This window comes from Malaclemys terrapin, chromosome 13 (genome assembly GCF_027887155.1).
Source record: "Malaclemys terrapin pileata isolate rMalTer1 chromosome 13, rMalTer1.hap1, whole genome shotgun sequence".
NCBI classification, from domain to species: Eukaryota; Metazoa; Chordata; order Testudines; family Emydidae; genus Malaclemys; species Malaclemys terrapin.
The window spans coordinates 30,975,650-30,996,444 of record NC_071517.1 but is presented as its reverse complement, the minus strand read 5'-3'; the positions used below and the strand labels follow the sequence as shown (position 1 = coordinate 30,996,444).

Below are 20,795 nucleotides of genomic sequence, written 5' to 3'. Positions count from 1 at the left end.
GAGCAGATTCCCATGGCCAGAGAGGGCAGTAGCCTGAGCAAATGTGACTTTTCCAGATCTCCGAAGGGGAAAGGACCAAATTTCCCCGGCGGGAGGGCTAAAAAGACCTGACGTGAAACATTTATGTTAATTTGCAGCCTGCCAGGCCTGAAGGCGGATGGGGGAGGTTCCTGAAGAGGCTTTAGTACATTTCACACCCTCACTTTCCCCCGCCCCCTCTTTCCCTGCAAATAGATGCTCTAGTCCAGGCTTTGGTTACAGCTGGTCCAAAGGAGGGCTGCTGCAGCCCGAGTTGGTATCCAGGGGCACAGGAAATGGCTGGCTCAGCTGAGCGCGGTTGCATCCGGTGCTGGCAGAGGCGAGAGTTTAGGGCTCCCAGATGCTGCCACAATCCCAGTGACAGCAGCTGTGCGCGGCTCCTGACTGGTCAGTGATCGCAGCTGCTAGGGCCTCCATTGTGAGCCCGGGCTGAGCCGCTGCTGCTCCCCAGCGGGGTCTGTGCGGGGAGAGACCTGCATTAACCCACCTCCGTGCCCAGCCGGGGGGACTTTCTGCGGTGGCTGCAACCAGCCCCTGGGGCAGCCCCGGGCTCTGCCGACACCAGCCCCTGAGCCGGAGGCTGCAGGTGAGGGGAGAGACCCGGGGGAAAGGGCTGGGGCCGGGCAGCGAAGTGACTCTGCACCAACGGCCCCTTCTCGTCCTAGCTCTGCTCCCGGGCGGGGTCTGCGAGTCCCGGAGCTGCTGCCCTCCCCGACCCCCCCGGCTCTGCTCCCCTAAGCGCCTGCAGGACCCGAGCCAGCTCCGGGAGAGCGAACGCCCCGGGCCGGGCCAGGGACCGAGTCTCCCAGCCCGAGAGGAGGAGAGAGAGGACAGGAGGGAGACGGGGCAGAGACTGGCAGGGGCAGCAGGAGCAATCAGTGGGGAGGGAGGTCCCGGCTCCCAGCCCTGCCCAGCCCCATTCCCTGCAGCCCCCCGGGGCCGATTGACTTTCCTGGGGAGAAGGGGAGGAGCAGCGAGAGGAAAAGCCAGTTCCTGCCTCTGCCTGGTCCCCGCGCTGCTGGGGGGATGCGCTGCCCTGGGGACAGTGTCGGGGGGGATCCCCCAGAGCGGCTCCTTTGGTTCGGTTCCTTTCTAGCATTTGGTGAAAGTGTCTTTATGGGTTTAGAGAGACAAGGTGGGGGAGGGGATATCTTTTATTGGACCAACTTCTGTTGGGGAGAGAGAGAAGCTTTGGAGCTGCACAGAGCTCTTCTTCGGACCTGGAGCTAGGTCTGTACTGTGGTGAAGTGACCAGGCATTTTCCCAGCATTGCAGTCAAGTCTCTTCCTTTGTATACAGCTTGAGTAAGAGCTCTCCTGAGAGAGGAGGTTGCCAGGACCCTGCGATAACTGTAGCTGGACAAGCTCAGACAGAGAAAAAGAAAGGTACATGGACCGTCTGCAAGGGCTCTGGGGGCTGTTCTGAGTGGGGGATGCCAGCGCGGTAGGAAGAGACAGACTGGACTCACAGGGGGTGTCTACACACACAAAAAAATCCCTGCAGCAATGAGTCTGAGAGCCTGGGTCAACCTAGTTGGGCTCACACTCTAGGGCTAACCATAGTGTAGACATTCAGGCTCTGGCTGAGACCCCACCCTCTCACCAGGTTTCAGAGCATGGGCTCCAGCCTGAGTTGGAATGTCTACACTGCTATATTTAGCCCCATAGTGCAAACGGAGTCAGTTGACATAGGCTCTGAGACTGGCTGCTGACGAGGGTCTTTTGCTTTGTGGACATCCTGACAGAGACTTTTGTATGAGGGTGGACACTGGGAAGTGGCTGGAGTGGAGAGGGGGTGGTGGGCAAGGGAGGGGTTACATGGCTTCTAGCCCCTATCCCACAACTGGCCATCTCTTTCTCCTTTTATACAGCAACATAGCTAGGGGTGGAAGGCTTGCATATTTATTGATAAATGTTAGTAAACATCTATTTCACAGACACAAACCAATGAAAAAATATTTCCCTCAATAATACTCAACATTTACAAATAGCCAAAGTAAGAAAAATATGGTTTGAAAACTTCTTAGAGTGAAAAATCCAGTGGTGTAGCCTTTTGAATTGGGCTTGTTACAAATGGACTAGTGAATGTACAGTAAAACAAGGCTTGATTTGTTGATTGAAAGATATTTACTATGTCTGTTCTGACGTGTGATGCTGACAATTTAGGGGTTTTGAAAGCTTTACATTTTGGAATCTGAACATCTGCAGTCTTTAAATAATTGCCTGACTACCCCCCAATTTCATACCATTTGAAAATGTAAATAGATAAACATCTGAAAATATGCTTTGATGTTTATTTTAATGTTATCCATCGGTATTGTAACAAAATGAAAATTGAAAGCGACTAACCCGAAATATAGAAGACTGACAACTCTGCTGTAGTTAAGGTTGAGTGTCATTTTCTGTTTAACAGTGGGCTACAGTAGAACCTCGCAGTTATGAACACCTCGGGAACGGAGGTTGTTCGTAACTCTGAACAAAACATTGTGGTTGTTCTTTCAAAAGTTTACAACTGAACATTGACTTTAATACAGCTTTGAAACTTTACTATGCAGAAGAAAAATGCTGCTTTCCCTTTATATTTTTTTTTAGTAATTTACATTTAACACAGCACTGTATTGTATTTACTTTTTTTTTTTTTTTTTTGTCTCTGCTGCTGTCTGATTGTGCATACTTCCAGTTCCAAATGAAGTGTGTGGATGACCGGTCTATTTGTAACTCTGGTGTTCATAACTCTGAGGCTCTACTGTATTCTGAGAGCGATACAACCAATCTTCAGATTGTCTTGAAATTTTCTGAGCCTCATATGGGTACTGGGGTAGTGATAGTGTTCAAATCTGGGATCATTTGAGCAAGGATTTCCTGAGTAGCCCCCCTGAAAAAGCAACATTTTACTCAAAAAAACCCACAAGTCTCATTCACCTACCATGTTTTTTTGCACACCTAGGGCACTAACCCCTCCTCAAATTGATCTTAGTCACCTGGGGTTTATCTCAACTCACGCATGGCACCCAGTGCCCTTTTGGGGGAAGCCACACTGAAAAAGTTATTAACATTACAGTCTGGAACGTCAGGTCAGCATGTGCCAAAGCGATGCACTTAGCACTGTGAAATTCACATGTGCAGCAAGACCTGTGCACAGTTGAAGCCAGAGGCTTTCCAGGTAGTGACAGGGGGGTATACTGGGGTTATGGACCCTGACCCATGAGTTGTGTGTTCGAGCCCTGCCCTAAGCAGTTTTCAAGACCGCGTGTCCTGTGCTCCTTGCATTCTACATGGGCTTCTTTTGGAAACTTTTTCCGGAGACCAAACTTTCTGGTTTAAGAGCAATATTAAAGTAGGAGGGAATGGGGCTGATGGGTGTATGTACCTCACTGTTTTTTTAAACCAAGGTGCACAGATTTTGCATGTCCCTCCCTTCCCAGGATTGGGTTCATGCCGGGATAGGGCTCTGGTCACGGCAGGTTCAGAAAGGGGTAAGAAGTGGCACAACTTCCGTGCCAGAGTCAGAACATCCCCCAGTGTGCGGAGCTCCCTGTGGGACCCACCCATCTCTCAGGAACCATCTGACCCCGCCAAAGGATCTCCAGGAATATTTTTCCCACCCAGTCAAGACATCTGCAAATGATGCTGTCTCCGACTAACTAGTCTCATCTGTTTTTCTTTCTGTGGAGCAGATTTTTCCAGTTTCCCAAACGTAATGTGATTTCTTGGCCAGAGGCAGAGCCGTGAATCCCAAATCTCCAGGGCTTTGAGGAAAGGAAGATCCTTAAAACATGAACACAGGTAAGGAGTTGGTGAAATGGATGCAGAAATTATTGGTCACTGGAGTTAGTGGCTGGGATTCCCATAAAGGCTTCATGCACGCCCAGGAGCGCCGCCAGCTTTTCTGCCACCCTACGCGGCGGAAGGTCCGACCCCGAAATGCCGCCCCCTACAGAGGCAGTCCTGCCGCTGAAATACCGCCGCGGGCGCTGCCCCCCAAATTGTAGTGCCCTAGGCGACCACCTAGGTCGCCTAATGGGTTGCGCCGGCCCTGTGCACGCCCCAGTATTCTGCCTCATCTCACCCAAGTCCTCAGCAGGTATCCTATCTTCATGGCAGGTATTGCTTATGGCTTCCCTTCCACCCTGAGGCCAGGTGGTCGCTCCCTTGTCATTAAGTGTTCAGATTGGCTGTGGAGGCAGAATTGGTCCCTTCCACTCTTCTGGGGAAGATTTTTTTTTTTTTTTTTTTTTTAAAGTAAGGGCGGGGGATTTGGCTCCTGATTTTTTTTTTCAGTCTCCCCAGCAGTTATTTTGGTTTGTCCCCCCCTTTCCCATTCCCCTTTCTGAGGGTTCCTTTCTCCATGGCAGAGGAAACATTTCATGTCTGGATTCTCTTCCCCAGCAGGTGATGGGATGGTGAGTGAGAACCAGGAAGAGAATCCACAGCAGGAAGGTCCTGAGCAAGTGGAACCATGTGGGACAGTATCGGGAAGATCCAAAGGGGACGTTTCCTTGAGTCCTGAGCAAGAAGAAGGCCGTGAGACTCAGCGCAGGTCAGAGAGGCAGAAGAGCAACCAGCAAAGGAAGAGACAGGATGAATCCACTTGCCGAGCGAGAAGTTTGGAGGATCCTAGTGAAATCATGGTCCAACAACGAGTCCATATGAAAGAGAAACTGTATAACTGCCCCGAGTGTGGGAAAAGCTTTGCTCAGATATCAAACCTCCTGGTACATCAGAGAATCCATACGAGGGAGAGGCCCTATAAATGCCCTGACTGCGGGGAAAGCTTCACGAGGAACTCAGACATTATTTCCCATCGCTCAGTCCACACAGGAGACAGGCCCTATAGCTGCCTTGAGTGTGGAAAATGCTTTGCTAATTTTTCATCCCTTATTTCACATAGACGAATCCACACGGGGGAGAGACCCTATACGTGCCCCGACTGCGGGAAGAGCTTCAAGCGGAGCTCAGACCTTAGTAAACATCGGAGACTCCACACAGGAGAGACGCCCTATAAATGCCCTGAGTGTGGGAAAAGTTTCACTCAGAGCTCAAACCTGGTTTCGCACCAGAGAATCCACACAGGAGAGACACCCTATAAATGCCCCGAGTGTGGGAAAAGCTTCAAACAAAGATTCAGCCTCATCGTACATCAGAGAATCCACATCGGAGAGAGATCCTATAAATGCCCCGACTGCGGAAAAAGGTTTAGTAACAGCTCCCAACTTATTAGACATCGACGAATCCACACAGGAGAGAAGCCCTATAACTGCTCTGAATGTGGGAAAAGCTTCAGTCAGAGCTGGGGAGTCCTTAGACATCAGAGAATCCATTCAGCAGAGACACCCTATAAATGTTCTGTCTGTGGGAAAAGCTACAAGGGGAAGGATTCGCTGAAGTCCCATCAGAAAGTGCACACAGCATAGAAGGTTTCAGGAGCTCTCCCTGTGGGGCAATGGGTCTCTGCCCTCTGGAAGCAGGTTTCATCTGAGGATGGCCTGGGTAGGGAAAGCAGGCTGGTGGCTGGTCTGAGTTTCAGTGGGGGGTGGTTGGTTAGGGGCCGGGGAGGAGGAAACACTGGGTACTTGGTAAATGGGTCATTTCAGGGTCTGGGGGGAGCAGGTGATGGTATCAGTGGGGAGACATTTCTGTGGCTTTCACACACACTTTCCAATGTAGAGAAGAGACAAAAATCCCCCTTGTAGTTTGTCTGAGTTGTCCCTGCAGCTCCTAAGGCCCCTCAAGGTGGGGGCAGGGGGACGTTTCTGAAGGGAGCAGCAAGGGGCCCTGCAGGACTGTAGTTCATAGAATCATAGGACTGGAAGGGACCTTGAGAAGTCATCTAGTCCAGTCCCCTGCACTCGTGGCAGGACCAAGTAGACCATCCCTGACAGGTGTTTGGAGATTTTTTTTAAGAGCAGGTTAGACAATGATGGAGATTCCACAGCCTCCCTAGGCAATTTATTCCAATGTCTAACCACCCTGACAGTTAAGAGATTTTTCCTAATGTCCTACTTAAACCTCCCTTGCTGCAATTTAATCCCATTTCTTCTTGTCCTGTCCTCAAAGGTTAAGAACAACAATTTTTCTCCCTCCTCCTTGTAACAACCTTTTAAGTACTTGAAAACTGTTCTCATGTCCCTCTCAGTCTTCTCTTTTGCAGACTAAACAAACCCAATTTTTTCAATCTTCCCTCATAGGTCATGTTTTCTAGACCTTTAATCATTTTTGTTGCCCTTCTGTAGACTTTCTCCAATTTGTCCACATCTTTCCTGAAATGTGGCACCCAGAGCACATGCTGATTAGGCCTCAACTGGAATAAAGTGGAAGAATTAGCAAGCAAGACATGAGAAGTTACTTATAATTAGTTATAAAATAGCAAGAGCTGCCTATCTGAAGCGACAGGATGTCAGAGTGATGCACAATTTATTTGATGTCTCTGCAGCTGCAGGGAGGCAGGGGATAGAGACCGGAAAACTCATAGGAATACATTCCCCCGAAAGGATTCCGCTGTCCCAGTGTGGGCAGGATGGTGTAATAGAGCAGGGGCTATCGGTTCTCTGGACTCCTGGGATCTCGTCTCAAATCTGAGTGGAGTGAGGGCAGAGAGCCTGGCAGTCAGGGCTCCTGGGTTCGATACCCAGTTCCTCTAGTGTCCCTTGTGCAACCATGGTTCACTCACTTCCTTTCCTCTCTGTGGGTCTGTTCCTCCCATCTCTACAATGGGGATAATAGCAGATGCCCACCTCCATGTGGAGTCGTGAGGGGTTGCTGATCACGGGGTGTTCAGTGGCTCAGGAGGACAGAGGTGCCAAGAGAGGGAAAATGTCATTATTATTATTACTGTATTGTATTAGTCTCTGGCATTCCTGTCTCTTCCCAGCTCTCTCTGTTGGGGGATGGTTTTCCTGAGTTAGCTAGAGTTCCTTGTCCATGTTTTCAGGCAGAGGATTATGCTGAAATAGCTTCCCAGGAAGGGATTCTCCCCTCCTCTGTGGACAGAGGGTGCGGGAGATGGGCTCTCATGGGTCTGTTTCAAGTTTCAGGAAATCTTTGACCTTTTTACCTCAGTAGGTTTCTTTTTTGCCCTAATAAAACATTCCTGGTCTGTTCTGGTCCCCCCAAAATTTCCTTCATTTTTGGGCTCTAGGGCCAGGGGAAAAGTTCCCCAGACCTGTTCAGTTTCCTTCCTGAGGAGGAATCACTTACTCCCCAGCCCTTCTGCTGACATCTCTTGTGAGGGCTAAAGGTTTAATTTCAGGAGAGGGCCGTGCAGCTCTCAGAGAACTCAGCTAATTTATCTTCTTCTTCGTGTTTCTGAACCATGTGGCAATTTGAAAAAAAACAAGTGAGTGCTGTGTACTTTGCATGGGTTTTATCAGAAAATATAATCAAGCAAATATGTAGATTAAACAAACACATAACTGAGGCTAAAACTATTATAACTTCACTAAACTCAGACGGAGTTGATCATGGTATTGTTTCAAATTTACAACTGAGATTGAGTCAATACAGCACTGGATTAACAATGCTGGGGTTTTTTTTGGATCATCGATTTCAGATCGAATTAATAATGCAGGTACTCAAATCCTGAGGCTGACGAAAGAATCGCTTTTCGTTAATCCTGCAGCAGGAGACCGGAGGAGGTGGCTTTAATCTAACACCCTCCATGACAGATGCAAGACCTTGGTAGCATGGAAACATAAAAGACTATTGTAATGATATGTGCCATTGGCATTTTGTATCTGTAAATGTTGTATGTACCTTTGGGAAGTAGGGATTATAAGATTGCGCCATAGGGGAGGATAATTGATCTTCTCCAGGAACTAAATGCAGTGGTGGTTAATTACTGAAGATCCCAGGGCAGGTAAACAGCCCAAGAGCAGCACCACCTCCTGGGCTGAATTGCATAGACTGGCTCAGACCAGGTTCAAGAAGCCCAGGAGTCAAAGGAGCTTGTGGTATAAAGGGCCAGCCTGAACTGATGGAAATCCCTTGTTATGAGATAGTAGCCAAGAGGGCAAAACCCCGCTGGAAGGACTGGAAAGCTAAGAGGGTCTCCCTGTGGAAGACGGCTGATAGCCGATAAGCTAGCATGCACACAGACTGGTGGTTGTTTTATGATATGTGTTCTCTGTAATGTTTTTGTCCTAAAATAAATGTATGGTGCTCCATGAAAGCTGGCTTGTCACTGTAACCCTGAAAGTCCCTTCTGAAGTCTCCCAAATCCCCTTCTCACCCCAACAGGTGCCAGCATAACGTTCATGTTTAGCTCCAGACCGTTTGTTCCTCCCAGTGGCTGCAGTGGAGACAACTCAGGTAGGGGATTTTCAGGGACTTGCTGGGGGGTTCATCCTGAAGCCAAATTTCCAGCCCCAGATTTGCCTAGCCCCAACAGGTAGGAATAGGGCTCAAGGTATTTACCAGACTCTCACTGCCAGAGGTGGATACCACAGATAAATGAAGAACCACCCAGCAAGACCCATGGTTGATGCCCATTCCCCACATGCACCCTGGTAGCATTTGACTATCATGTGTTCCATGCATTTGGGAAGTTCATCTGCTTTAACAGTGCTGAGGTCCCAGGAGCCCAATGGTGCAGGACAAACTATCAAAAGTAACAGCACCAAGAACAACCAGTCATATTTAGCTGTGACACCATAACCAATCAGCTGTAGGGATCCTCCGTGAAGGGGTCTGTCTCATCACTCGTCTCCTGAAACATGCCATAGCCTCACGTGGACGTTTGGAAAATAGATACACCCAGCAGCAGCAGCCATGGCAGTAGAAAATCGGAGATCAGGAATGCTATCCCTGGCTCTGGGAAGATGGTGTGGTGTACTGGTTAGAGAGGTAGGCTCACAAAAGCACTTATTTGTGGAACAATCAATCTGAAAGGCAGCCTGGCCGAGTGGCTAAAATCTAGCTCTAGCAGATTGGTGATCTGGAGTAAAATCCTGGCTCCATTGAAGCCTGTTTGAAAAAAAAACATCAATTTCAGTGGGGCTGGAATTCACCAGTGGGGTCTATTGCCACCTCTGTCTGAACTGACCTGGTGCAATCTTTCTGTTCATTTATTTGTAAAGGTGGCAGCTCATGCGTGTTGTTAAATCAGGGGCTTCCTGTCTCTCTGCCTGTCCAACACAGACAGGCTCTCCCTCCCCAACCCTCCTCACAGAGGGGTGCACTGTGGAGTGGGCTCCTCTGATGAGAAGCTGGGCAGAGGATGCAGGAACAGTGCAGGGACTTACATGGAGTCATGAGGGCTATTGTTAAGGGGACGAACAGGGAGTGTGGCAATGGGGGAGAAGAGGCAAGGCTGAAACCTGCAAGCCCAGAGGTGCCAGGACTACAAACTGCCCAGCCCAGAAGTGCCAGGGCTAGGAACTGCCAAGCCTAGAGGTGCCAGAGCTCAGCCCGGCAAGCCCTGGCACGATTAAGCGCTGCCTCCCTGCACCTACTTCATCCTCCTCTGGGCATGTCTTGCCCCGTGCACAAATTCTGCGCATCCCTCCCCTCCCCTTTTAGCTCCCATGTACTGTATAGCAGGGAGCAGATACGGAGGGCAGGAGGCTTCAGCAGATGTTACTGAGCATGCTCGGATCCCTGCACATCTCTCTCTCCCCCCCCCCTTTTGGAAGGATCTGATTGTTCTGCAGCCTGTGGGGGTGAGCAGGGGGATGGGGGGGGGGGCTGTAGTCCTTTTCACATGCCACTTTCCTCCAGGGAACCCCTAATCTCTGCAGATAAGTGCTCTGGGCATTGCTTGCAGCCTGTCCCAGACCCAGGGAGGGCTGCGGCCCGGGTTGGTGTCGAGGGGCACAGGAAGGGGCTGGATCAGCTGAGAGCGGTGGGTTGTATCTGGTGTTGGCAGGGGGAGGCAGAGATATGGGCTCCTAGGTGCGTCTGCTTTACAAATAATCATCATAATGAATAATTGTAATAACAGGGATGAGAGACTGCGGCTCCTGCATTGCAGTTGCTCCTAACCCGAGCTGTTTGAAGTTGTTGCTGCCTCCATTGTGAGCCGGGAGCCCGGGCTGAGCCGCTGCTGCTCCCCAGCGGGGTGTGTGCGGGGAGAGACCCGCATTAACCCCCCCCCCCCTGCGCCCAGCCGGGGGCACTTTCTGAGGGGGCTGGAACCAGCCCCCGGGACAGGCCCGGGGCTCTGCCGACACCAGCCCCTGAGCCGGAGCCTGCAGGTAAGAACTGATCCAGCTATGGGAGAGCGAGTGCCCCTGGGAATGGGACAATGGCGGGGAGGAGGGCGGGGGGAGACTAATGTGGGGAGGCCGCAGGAGAAATAAATGCGGAGCTAGGTTAGGTGTGGGAAGTTAACCGGCCTGTGCTGGGTTGGGGCTTCTTGGGGTATGGCTGCATCCATGGTAGCGTTTATAGCAGCATAAATATATAGGTAAAAAAATCGCGCCCCCTAGGTGACATTATGATACCAGTGTAACTCCTCTAGTATAAACCAGAGCTTAACGGCTCTGTGCCTCAGTTTCCCACATGAATGGTGCTCTCCTGTCACTTGGGGGTATTGGGAGGATAAATAATTTTTTTAAACTGGTGCTCAGGTACTAGGTTTTGGGGGCCAGGTAAGGACCATAGAGAGCGAAGCAGCCCCTGGCGAATACGGCACACTAGCTCTTGTTCAGAACCCCCCCTCCCCAGCTTTATAAAGGAACTGGGAACTCATGAATGTGAGTATCTGCTGAGCCGGGGTTCTCAACCTTTCTCTTTCTGAGCCCCTCTCCCCCCAACAATCTGTAAAAACTCCACGGCCCACCTATGCTACAACAACTGGTTTTCTGCATATACAAGCAGGAGCGCCACCAGCTTTTCTGCCACCCTAGGCGGCGGAAGGTCCCACCCCAAAATGCCGCCCCCCACAGAGGCGGCGGAAGGTCCCGCCGCTGAAATACCGCTGCAGTCGCCGCCCCCCAAATTGTGGTGCCCTACCTAATGGGTTGCGCCAGCCCTGTATACAAGCCAGGGCCAGCGTTAGGGGGTAGCAAGTGGGGCAATTGCCCAGAGCCCCATGCCACAAGGGGCCCTGCAAAGCTACATTGCTCAGATTTCCCCTTCAGCCCCGTGTGACAGGGCTCAGGACCCCGGGCTTCAGACCCATGCAGTGGGGCTTTGGCTTTCTGTCCTGGGCCCCAGCGAGACTTAACGCTGGGCCTGCTTGGCAGAGCCCCTGAAACCTGCTCGCGGCCCCCCATCCGGCCCCAGACCCCTCACTGAGAGCCACTGGGCTATAGAAATAGGAGACACTGCTGCATCTCAGGTGGGTAGGTGTATAGGAGCTATAGGAATAGAGACACACAGGGTGATGTGCCTTGCTGGAGCACTTCTATGCATGCACTCACACAGGAAGAGAGATCTCTTGCCCTTGCCTCTTGTCCTTAGTATGTGTCATAGAGGCGAAGGAGATGCCTGTGTATGTGACTGTGGAGGGGTACCAGGGGCTGTGTGGCTATATGTGCTGTAGAAATGTACCAGATGTCCTCAGTGCATCAGTAGGCTCCATAGGCCATGGTGTCTGTGCTACCAATGTGTGGACTATGCTATGTGCATATGCAGGAGTCATTATTGATCATTTCTCCAGGATGGGGGGCTACATGCTCTATTGGGGGATTGCCCCCTCTGCCAGCAGTCTCCTTTCCTGTTCAGTAGCAGGTTGCCAGATGCGAGCATGTGAAGGTGCTGCAGAACTGCAAGGAGCTGTATATGTATAGGGATGTTGGGTCTATACACAGTCTATGGGAGTGCAGGGGACTGTATGAGTGTTTAGCTAGCTATATGCATAGGTGATATATACTAATGTACTGGCTCTCAGACTACTGTACCCCTTGCAGGAGTCTGATTTGACTTGCATACCCCAAGTTTCCCTTTACTTAAAAATGACATGCTTACAGAATCAGACATAAAAATACAAAAGGATCACAGCCCACTGATACTGAAAAATTGCTTCCTTTCTCATTTTTACCATATAATTATAAAATAAATCCACTGGAAATATTGTACTTACATTGCAGTGTATAGTATATAGAGCAGTATAAACAAGTCATTGTTGGTATGAAATTTGTTTGTACTGACTTTGCTAGTACTTTTTATGTAGCCTGTTGTAAAACTAGGTAAATATCTAGATGAGTTGATGTACCCCCTGGAAGACCTCTGCATACCCCCAGAGGGGTCACATACCCCTGGTTGAGAAGCACTGTACTAACTAACTAATTGAGGGTATGTGGGTGAGGATAAAAAGGGAAAAGAACAATAGCAATGTTATGGTGGAGGGTCTATTATAGCTCACCAAATCAGGAAGAGGAAGTGGATGAGGCATTTTCCAAGCAGGTAACAGGATTAGCTAACACATGAGTCAGTACTGATGGGGGATTTTAACTTCCCTGATATCTACTGGAAGACTAATACAGCAAAACATAGTGTGTCCTGCAAATTCTTAGCATGTGTAGGGGACAGCTTTCTGATTCAGAAAGTTGAGGAAACAACCAGGGGGTCATCCCTTTTGGATCTGGTTTTGACCAACAGGGATGAATTAGTTGCGAACCTGAAGGAGGTCAGGAACTTGGGAAGAAATGATCATGATCTGGTAGAATTCAAGATCCTAAGGAAAGGAGGACCAGCAAACCAAGGACACTGGACTTCAGAAAGGTGGATTTCAGCCAACTCAGAGAAATAATAGGCAAGGTCCCATGGAGAGACCAATTGGGAAGAAAAGTAGTTGAAGCGGGCTGTCAGTTCCTAAAAGATGTAATACTAGATACTCAACATCAAGTTATTCCCATGCAGAGGAAATATAAGAAGAGCCACAGGAGGCCAATGGGGCTGCACAAGAAGCTTTTTAGCTATCTAAAAGCCAAAAGGGATACATACAGGGAATGGAAGGAGGGGCATGTCACCAAGGAAGTATACACATAGGAATAGCGTGAGCGTGTAGGGACCAAATCAGGAAAGCCAAGGCAAAGAAGGAGTTACAGCTGGCAAGGAATGTTAGAGACAACAAGAAGGGGTTCTACAAATATGTCAGACAAAAAGAAAGATCAGGGACGATGTGGGTCCACTGCTCAATGGAGAAGGTGAGTTGGTAACGGAAGATGATGGGAAGGCAGAGCTGCTCAATGCCTACTTTGCTTCTGTCTTCTCACAAAAAATAACAGGACTGGATGACTAGCGAAGTTACTATAGACAATAGTATGCAGATCGAGATAAATAGAGAACACGTTATAGATTTTTAGTATCAGAGGGGTAGCTGTGTTAGTCTGGATCTGTAAAAAGCAACAGAGAGTCCTGTGGCACTTTTAAGACTAACAGAGGTATTGGAGCATAAGCTTTCGTGGGTGAATACCCACTGCGTCTGATGAAGTGGGTATTCACCCACGAAAGCTTATGCTCCAATACATCTGTTAGTCTTAAAGGTGCCACAGGACTCTCTGTTGCTTGTTATAGATCTTGTGACTAATCTGAATCAATTCAAGTCAATGGGGCCTGATGTTATTCACCGCAGGGTGCTGAAGGAATTAGCTGCAGAAATTTCAGTCGCTGGCAATAGTATTTGCAAACTCATGGATAACAGGAGAGGTCCCGGAAGACTGGAGAAGGGCTAATGTAGTGGCCATCATTAAAAAGGAGGAGCTGGGGAACCTGACTTCAGTACCTGGGAAGCTACTAGAACAATGTATAAAACATTCAATTTGCAAATACCTGGAGGATGAAGGGGTGATCACTAGCAGCCAGCATGGATTTACCAAGAACAAATCCTGCCAAACCAGCTTTCTTTCTTTCTTTGACAAGGTAACTAGTTGGGTGGATGGGGGAATGTGGTGGACATAATATACCTGGACTTTAGCAAGGCTTTTGACCCAGTGCCACATGACATTCTGACAGGTAAGTTGGAGAAATGTGGGCTCAGCAGAACTACCATCAAATGGATACAAAATTGGTTAAATACCCACAAACAAAGAGTAACTATTAATAGAATGCTGTCCGATTGCGGGGAGGTCTCAAGTGGGGTTCCACAGGGATCTGTTCTGGTTCTGGTGTTATTTAACATCTTTTATTAATGACCTGGATGTAGAAATAGAGAGCGTACGGATCTAATTTGCGGACGATGCAAAGCTAGGGAGGGTTGCAAATACTTTGGAGGACAGAGCTAAAATTCAGAGGGATCTTGATAAATTGGAGAACGGGGCTACAGACAAAATGAAATTCAACAAAGACAAATGTAAGGTGCTACACAACTGTGAAGCCTTGATCTTGCCTGTTTTCTTCCTTGGGAACAGATTTTCCAATTCCCAAGCCCAACATGATCTCCTGGAGGAAACGGAGAAAAGAGCTGTGGGTCCCAGACTTTCAGAACTCTGAGGAAAGTGTGACCCTGAGGAACACCCTCACAGGTGAGGAATTGGTTAAAGTGATACAGAAACCATCCATCGTTGACGTAAACAGCTAGAATTCCCACAAAAGCCCCATTCGCTTCTCTGCCTCATCTCACCCAGGTCAGAATGTTGTATCCTCTTGGCAGACCTCATGCATGTCTTCCTACCCACCCTGAGTGGCACCTGGCAGTAGCTCTGTTCCCTCTGAGTGTTCGGATGATATGTGGAGGCAAAATTGGTTCCCTCCTCTCTGTCTTCTGAAGAACGATTTGGGGGGCAGGATTCAGCTCCTGATTCTTAATCTCCCCAGCATTTAATTCAGTTTATTTCCCCCTCCCCACCCCCATTCTCCTTTCTGAGGTTCCCTTTCCCCCAGCACAGGGAATGTCTGGATCCCCTGTCTGTCCCAGAAGCTGTCGGGACAATGATTGAAGACAAGGACAAGAATCTTTAGCAGGGAGGTCCTGAGCAAGTAGAACCACATGGGAGGGTATCGGGAAGAGCTAGGAGCAAAGTGTAGACACACTCAAGCAATCTCATTACTGAACACCTGTATGCTGACATAAGTTAGGTCGATTAATTTTGTAGTGTAGACATGCCCTGTGATTATTCCTGTAATAACTGCAGTTGGAGGGATTTTCTCCTCGTTTCTTGATGACTGGGGCACGACCCGGTCTCATGTTTCTGGAATTTCAGGTGTCAAGGGAGTCTTTATCTCTCACTGAAGTTTTTACCTCAATAGGTTTCTTCTTTCCAAACAAACTCCTAATAAAACATTTGTTTTATATCTCTTGTCTTCTCTGATATCCCAGGAATTTCCTCAGTTCTTAAGCTCTCGGGTTGGATGTAAAGTGCCCCTAACCAGATAAGTTGCCTCCCTTATTCACCCCCCCCCCCCACTTAGGAAGAATAGCTCACTTCTCAACCCTTTTTGTGTGTGGGGGTCTCAAGTAGCTTAGCTAATTTATTCATTGTGATTCTGTACCCATGTTGCAACTGGAAAGAATAAACCTGTGCTGCGTACTTTTTGTGGGTTTCATTAGAAAAGATAAGCAAGGAAATAATAAATTAAACACTGAGGCTAAAACTAGCGTAACTTCATTAAACTAATTTAAAATTAAACAATGCAATGATCAAATTAAGGTCATTATTGAGACTTAAGGCCAGTCTATGGTTAAACCACTTCAGCTGCGGCACTGTATCGCTTTATAGCTATCCCAAGAGGTGGTAGCTATGTCAACGGGGGAATTCTCCTGTCTTGTATACACCGGGGGTGAGGTCACAAAGGGGTGTGGATTTTTCACACCCCTGAGCGCCATAGTTAAACCAATGTAAGAATCATAGAAGATTAGGGTTAGAAGAGACCTCAGGAGGTCATCTAGTCCAACCCCCTGCTCAAAGCAGGACCAACCCCAACTAAATCATCCCAGCCAGGGCTTTGTCAAGCTGGGCCTTAAAGACCTCTAAGGATGGAGATTCCACCACTTCCCTAGGTTTCTAGTGTAGACCTGGCCTTGCTCAGTACATCGATGGGTTAACAAAGATGTTAGCTGCGATTATCAATTTATAATGTCAGGTTAATGCAGCAGCTAATCAAATCCTGAGGTTGACAAAAGGAAAACCTAAATCCTAGTGTAAATAGAGCTAGGTTGATGAAATAATTCTTCTGTCAACCTCGCTACCACCTCTTGGGAAGGTGGATTACCTATGCTGATTGGAGAACCCCTCCCATCGGCGTAGGTTGCATCTACACTGAAGTGCCATAGTGGCACCATTTTAAGTGTAGACACACCCTCAGTTTAGTGAGTGTAGGCCAGGAGTTTCTTTTTTTACTTTAGACCTTGACCAAGAGAGAGTCCACCAAGGAGTGGTAAATTGAGCTTGGCTAGTCTTAAGGAAGTACAGAGACCAAAGTGGTTTCTTTAACCTCAGCTTCACTGCTACTACTTCCTTCTTAAATCTCACCATGATAGCTATTATTCTACTCTTCTTAGCTCTACTCACCAACACACATACAAAGTGTGTGAGTTTTACAAGTGATATCACAACAGAGGAGATTATCGAGCCAGGCTTACAACTACCAATAGCAGTGCCCAGTAGCATGTCTTTATCATGTGCGGCACTCATTGATGTAGATGGCAGACTTGGGAGTTTAGGGAACTATTAATGGTGCCATTTCCCAGAAACATATAAACTCACTCAATAAACACCCTCACAAGTATCCCTCCTTTATGATGACAAGAAAAGAGTTCACAGTTCTCCTGCTACGTGGTTCTTTGGGATCTTTGGCTGGCGTGACTGCAGTTACTGGAACCAGGCAATGGAGTAGCTTGGTCAGGGTTCTTGATGCCCACAGAATTCTCTCAGACAGTAGCATACTGGTCAGGGAGGTATAGCCAATGAATGGAGTCTTCACTTCTTTGTACTCAAAGAGAACTAAGAGGGGTTCTTTTCATAGATGTTGGTGACCCAAGAGAGCACACGTCTCTTCTCCAGGGTCTTGACCTTCATAGTGGAGGGTGATTCCCACTTACACCATCCTATGGTCCACCTTCATAACTCGTTCAGTGGCCTGTGCCTTCCAGATACAGTCAATATGGCCCAGTCCTCTCACATGGGCAAGCATCAGGCCTGCAGTCTCTATGGAAATTCCCACTCAGGGATAACCATTGACCCGAAAAATCCTCTGTTGCAACTGCAATGTCTGATGGGCCATCTGGTGGCTAATAAGGCTTGAGCTCCAACTGAAGATTTTCCCACACTCAGCACGTTCGTATTGTTTCTCTTTAGTGAAGATTCGTGGCTGGATCATGATTGCATTAAGGTCCTCCAAACCTCCCTGTCTCCTTGGCTGATTCCTCTGCTGCCTCTCTGACCTGCATTCACTCTCACAGGCTTCTCTTCATTTGGAACTATGGGAAATTTTCCCTTTGGTTCTTCCCAATACTATTCCATGTGGTTCCATTTGCTCAGGGCTGAGTATTCCCCTCCTCATCCTTGCTCACACCTCACAGTAGCTCCCTTCCTGCAGAGTTTTAACTCGGGAAATGGCATTGAATTGGTCTCTCCTCACCTCTGGGGAGAGGTTCTTGGGTTTGTTTGTTTGTTTGGTGGGAGAGGAATTCAGCTTCTGATTGCTTGATCTCCTTAGCAATTATTTTGATTTATTTTCCCCCTTTCCTAATACGTATAAAATGAAAGGGTCTAAAGGAGCTGTTACCACTCGAGAGAGATCTTGGAGTCATTGTGGGTCGTTCTCTGAAAACATCCACTCCATGTGCAGCAGGAGTCAAAAAAGCGAACAGAATGTTGGGAATCCTTAGGAAAGGGATAGATAATAAGACAGAAAATATCATATTGCCTCTATATAAATTCATGGTATGTCCACATCTTGAAAACTGTGTGCAGATGTGGTTGCTCCATCTCAAAAAAGATATATTGGAATTCGAAAAGGTTCAAAAAAGGGCAACAAAAATTATTAGGGGTATGGAATGGCTGCCACATGAGGAGAGATTAATAAGACTGGGACTTTTCAGCTTGAAAAAGATGACTAAGTGGGGATATGATTGATAAATTCATGACTGGTGTGGAGAAATTAAATAAGGAAGTGTTATTTATTGCTTCTCATAACACAAGAACTAGGGGTCACCAAATGAAATTAATAGGCAGCAGATTTAAAACAAACAAAAGGAAGTATTTCTTCATACAACACACAGTCAACCTGTGGAACTCTTTGCTAGGGGATGTTGTGAAGGCCAAGACTATAACAGGGTTCAAAAAAGAACTAGATAAATTCATGGCAGATAGGTCCATCTATGGCTATTAACCAGGATGGGCAGGGATGGTGTCCCTAGCTTCGGTTTGCCAGAAGCTGGGAATGGGCAACAGGGGATGGATCACTTGATGATTACGTGTTCTGTTAATTCCCTCTGGAACACCGGGCATTGGCCACTGTCAGAAGACAGGATACTGGGCTAGATGGAACATTGGTCTGATCCAGTATGGCCATTCTTATGTTTTTATGTTCCCATTCCCCTTTCTGAGGTTCCTTTTCTCCCTGGCACAGGGACTGACTCCTGTCTGGATTCTCTCTCTTGCCCAGCAGGTGATGGGATGATGAGTAAGATTAAGGAGGAAAATCCTCAGCAGGAAGGTCCTGAGGAAGTGGAACCACACGGGATGCTATTGGGAAGATCCAAAGGAAATGTTTCCCAGAGACCCAAGCAAGGAGAAGCCTGTGGGAGTCAGCGCAAGTCAGAAAGGCAGAAGGGAAACCAGACAAAGAAGAGACGGGCTGAATCCACTCATCCAGGAGGAGGTTTGGAGGATCCTAAAGAGACCATGATCCAGCCGAAGATCCACATTAAAAAGAAATCGTATAACTGCCCTGAGTGTGGGAAAAGCTTCACTCAGACATCAAATCTTATTATACATGAGAGAATCCACACAGGGCAGAGACCCTATAAATGCCTTGAGTGTGGGAAAAGCTTCAGACAGAAATCAGACCTCAGTAAACATCAGCGAATCCACACGGGAGAGACCCCTTATAAATGCCCCGACTGCGGGAAAAGCTTTAAGCAAAGATTCAGCCTCATCGTACATCACCGAAGTCACACTGGAGAGACCCCTTATAAATGCAATGACTGCGGGAAAGGCTTCACCCAGAGCACCAACCTGGTTTCGCACCAGAGGATCCACACGGGAGAGACACCCTATAAATGCGCCGTCTGTGGGAAGAGCTTCAAGCAAAGATTCAGCCTCATCGTACACCAGAGAAACCACACTGGAGAGAGAGCCTATAAATGCGCAGACTGCGGGAAAAGCTTCAAGCAGAGCTCAGAGCTCATTTCGCACCAGAGAATCCACGTGGGAGAGAGGCCCTTCAAATGCACGGAGTGTGGGAAAAACTTCAGTCAGAGCTCAGGCCTGATTAGACATCGGAGAACCCACACGGGAGAGAAACCCTACAAGTGCATCGATTGTGGGAAAGGCTTCAGTCAGAGCTCGGGACTTATTAGGCATCGGAGAACCCACACAGGGCAGAAACCCTATGACTGCCCTGAGTGCGGGAAAAGCTTCACTCAGAGCTCAGCCCTTATCGTACATCAGAGAGTCCACACAGGAGAGGCACCCTATCGATGTTCTGTCTGTGGGAAAAGCTACAAGGTGAAGGACTCCCTCATTTCCCACCAGAAACTCCACACAGGATAGGAGGCAAAGGGAGCCCTCACAGCGGGGCAATGTGTCTGTGCCTTCCTGAAGCAAAGTATAAACTTGCTTCCTTTGAGGATAGTCTTGGGAGAGGAGCAAGGGGTGGAGCATAGGCACCAACTCCATGGGTACTCCAGGGCTGGAGCACCCACGGAAAAAAAATAGTGCATACTTAGCACCCACTGGCAGCCCTACGGGTCAGTGCCTCCTCCTCCCCCACAGTGCCTCCCGCCTGCCTGTGGCCCCCTGATCGGTTCCTCCCCCTCCCCCCAGCAGCTCCTGCCTGCCGCAATCAGCTGTTCCTTGGTGTGCTGGAGGCATTGGAGGGGGAGGAGCAGGAACAGGTGGGAGGAGGGGGGCAGAAAGAGGCAGGTTGGGGGCTTGGAGGAAGGGGCAGGGTGGGGAAGGGGCCTGGGGCACCCCCAAGGATCTCTGTAAGTCAGCCACTATGGGGCGGATGGTTTCAGTTTGGGGAGAGGGGGTTGGCGGGATCTGTGAGTTAGTCAGTAGAGAGATGCGCCACTTCCTGAAGTCTTTTTGGTTTTTCTGTGGCACCTTTCCTGCGAGAGGGCAGAAACAAAGCAGCTCAGGACAGGACAATTGCAGGCTGCAGCTACACAGAGCAGTCGGCAGTTTGGTTACCTCATTGCATGTTGTACATAGTGTCCATAAGAAAGGATTTATCTTGACACCTCTGCTGATCAGAAAGATACCGCATGGTACCAGCAGTGGGAGGCACCCAGTGTGCTGGAAGACCCAGTGGGAGAGGTCACATTGCAATGGCCGCTACAGAGCCTTTACAACTACAAGTAACTTCTCCACCCACCCTGAGGATATGCCTGAAAAGGATTCAAACAGCAGTTTGAGCTGCTTATGAAAGTCAGCCACAGGGACAAATAAAGTGGAGGCTAAGACAAAGATTGCTTTGATCCTTCCCGCGACAGGCACGGAAGTCCCAGATGGTGGTGGAGAAAGAGAGGGAAGTTGTGCAGAAATATCAAAAATGTTTGAGGCTCATTGTGTTCTTAGAAAAAATGTGACTTATGAGAGAAAGATGGGTCAGGATAAGAACACAGAACGAAGGGGAAACAATAGAGGAGTTTTGTCAAAGATTTAAAGCTAAAAAGTCAGTCCTGTGACTATGGAATCGTAAAAGATT

At 48.5% G+C, this 20,795-nt stretch overlaps 1 protein-coding gene and 1 long non-coding RNA gene across 5 annotated transcripts; both read left to right on the top strand.

Annotated features, from left to right (window-relative positions):
- Nucleotides 1-268: 268 nt before the first annotated feature.
- On the top strand, nt 269-3,764 carry LOC128848374 (uncharacterized). Its single transcript, XR_008447015.1, has 3 exons — nt 269-625; nt 1,339-1,424; nt 3,716-3,764. It is a non-coding gene; the product is annotated as an uncharacterized LOC128848374 (long non-coding RNA).
- On the top strand, nt 3,753-19,998 carry LOC128848317 (zinc finger protein 501-like). Of its 4 annotated transcripts, XM_054048266.1 has the most exons (4): nt 9,677-9,694; nt 9,976-10,228; nt 14,330-14,443; nt 18,528-19,998. In XM_054048266.1, exons 3-4 carry the CDS (start codon nt 14,353-14,355, stop codon nt 19,634-19,636), a joined length of 1,200 nt encoding a protein of 399 aa, XP_053904241.1. In that variant the 5' UTR covers nt 9,677-9,694; nt 9,976-10,228; nt 14,330-14,352; the 3' UTR covers nt 19,637-19,998. The 4 variants fall into 4 exon arrangements, with proteins under 4 accessions (XP_053904244.1, XP_053904241.1, XP_053904242.1 ...); XM_054048269.1 differs by lacking the exons at nt 9,677-9,694; nt 9,976-10,228; nt 14,330-14,443 and adding exons at nt 3,753-3,824; nt 4,428-5,437 and having other exon boundaries at nt 18,782-19,998; XM_054048267.1 differs by lacking the exon at nt 9,677-9,694 and having other exon boundaries at nt 9,915-10,228; nt 18,531-19,998.
- The last annotated feature ends 797 nt before the right edge of the window (nt 19,999-20,795 follow it).

What these genes read in the sequence shown, in the direction of transcription:
- LOC128848317 (XM_054048269.1), top strand. An exon ending in CGCTGAAGTCCCATCAGAAA is followed by an intron (nt 5,438 to 18,781) that starts GTGCACACAGCA and finishes ATCCAGCCGAAG; the next exon opens with ATCCACATTAAAAAGAAATC.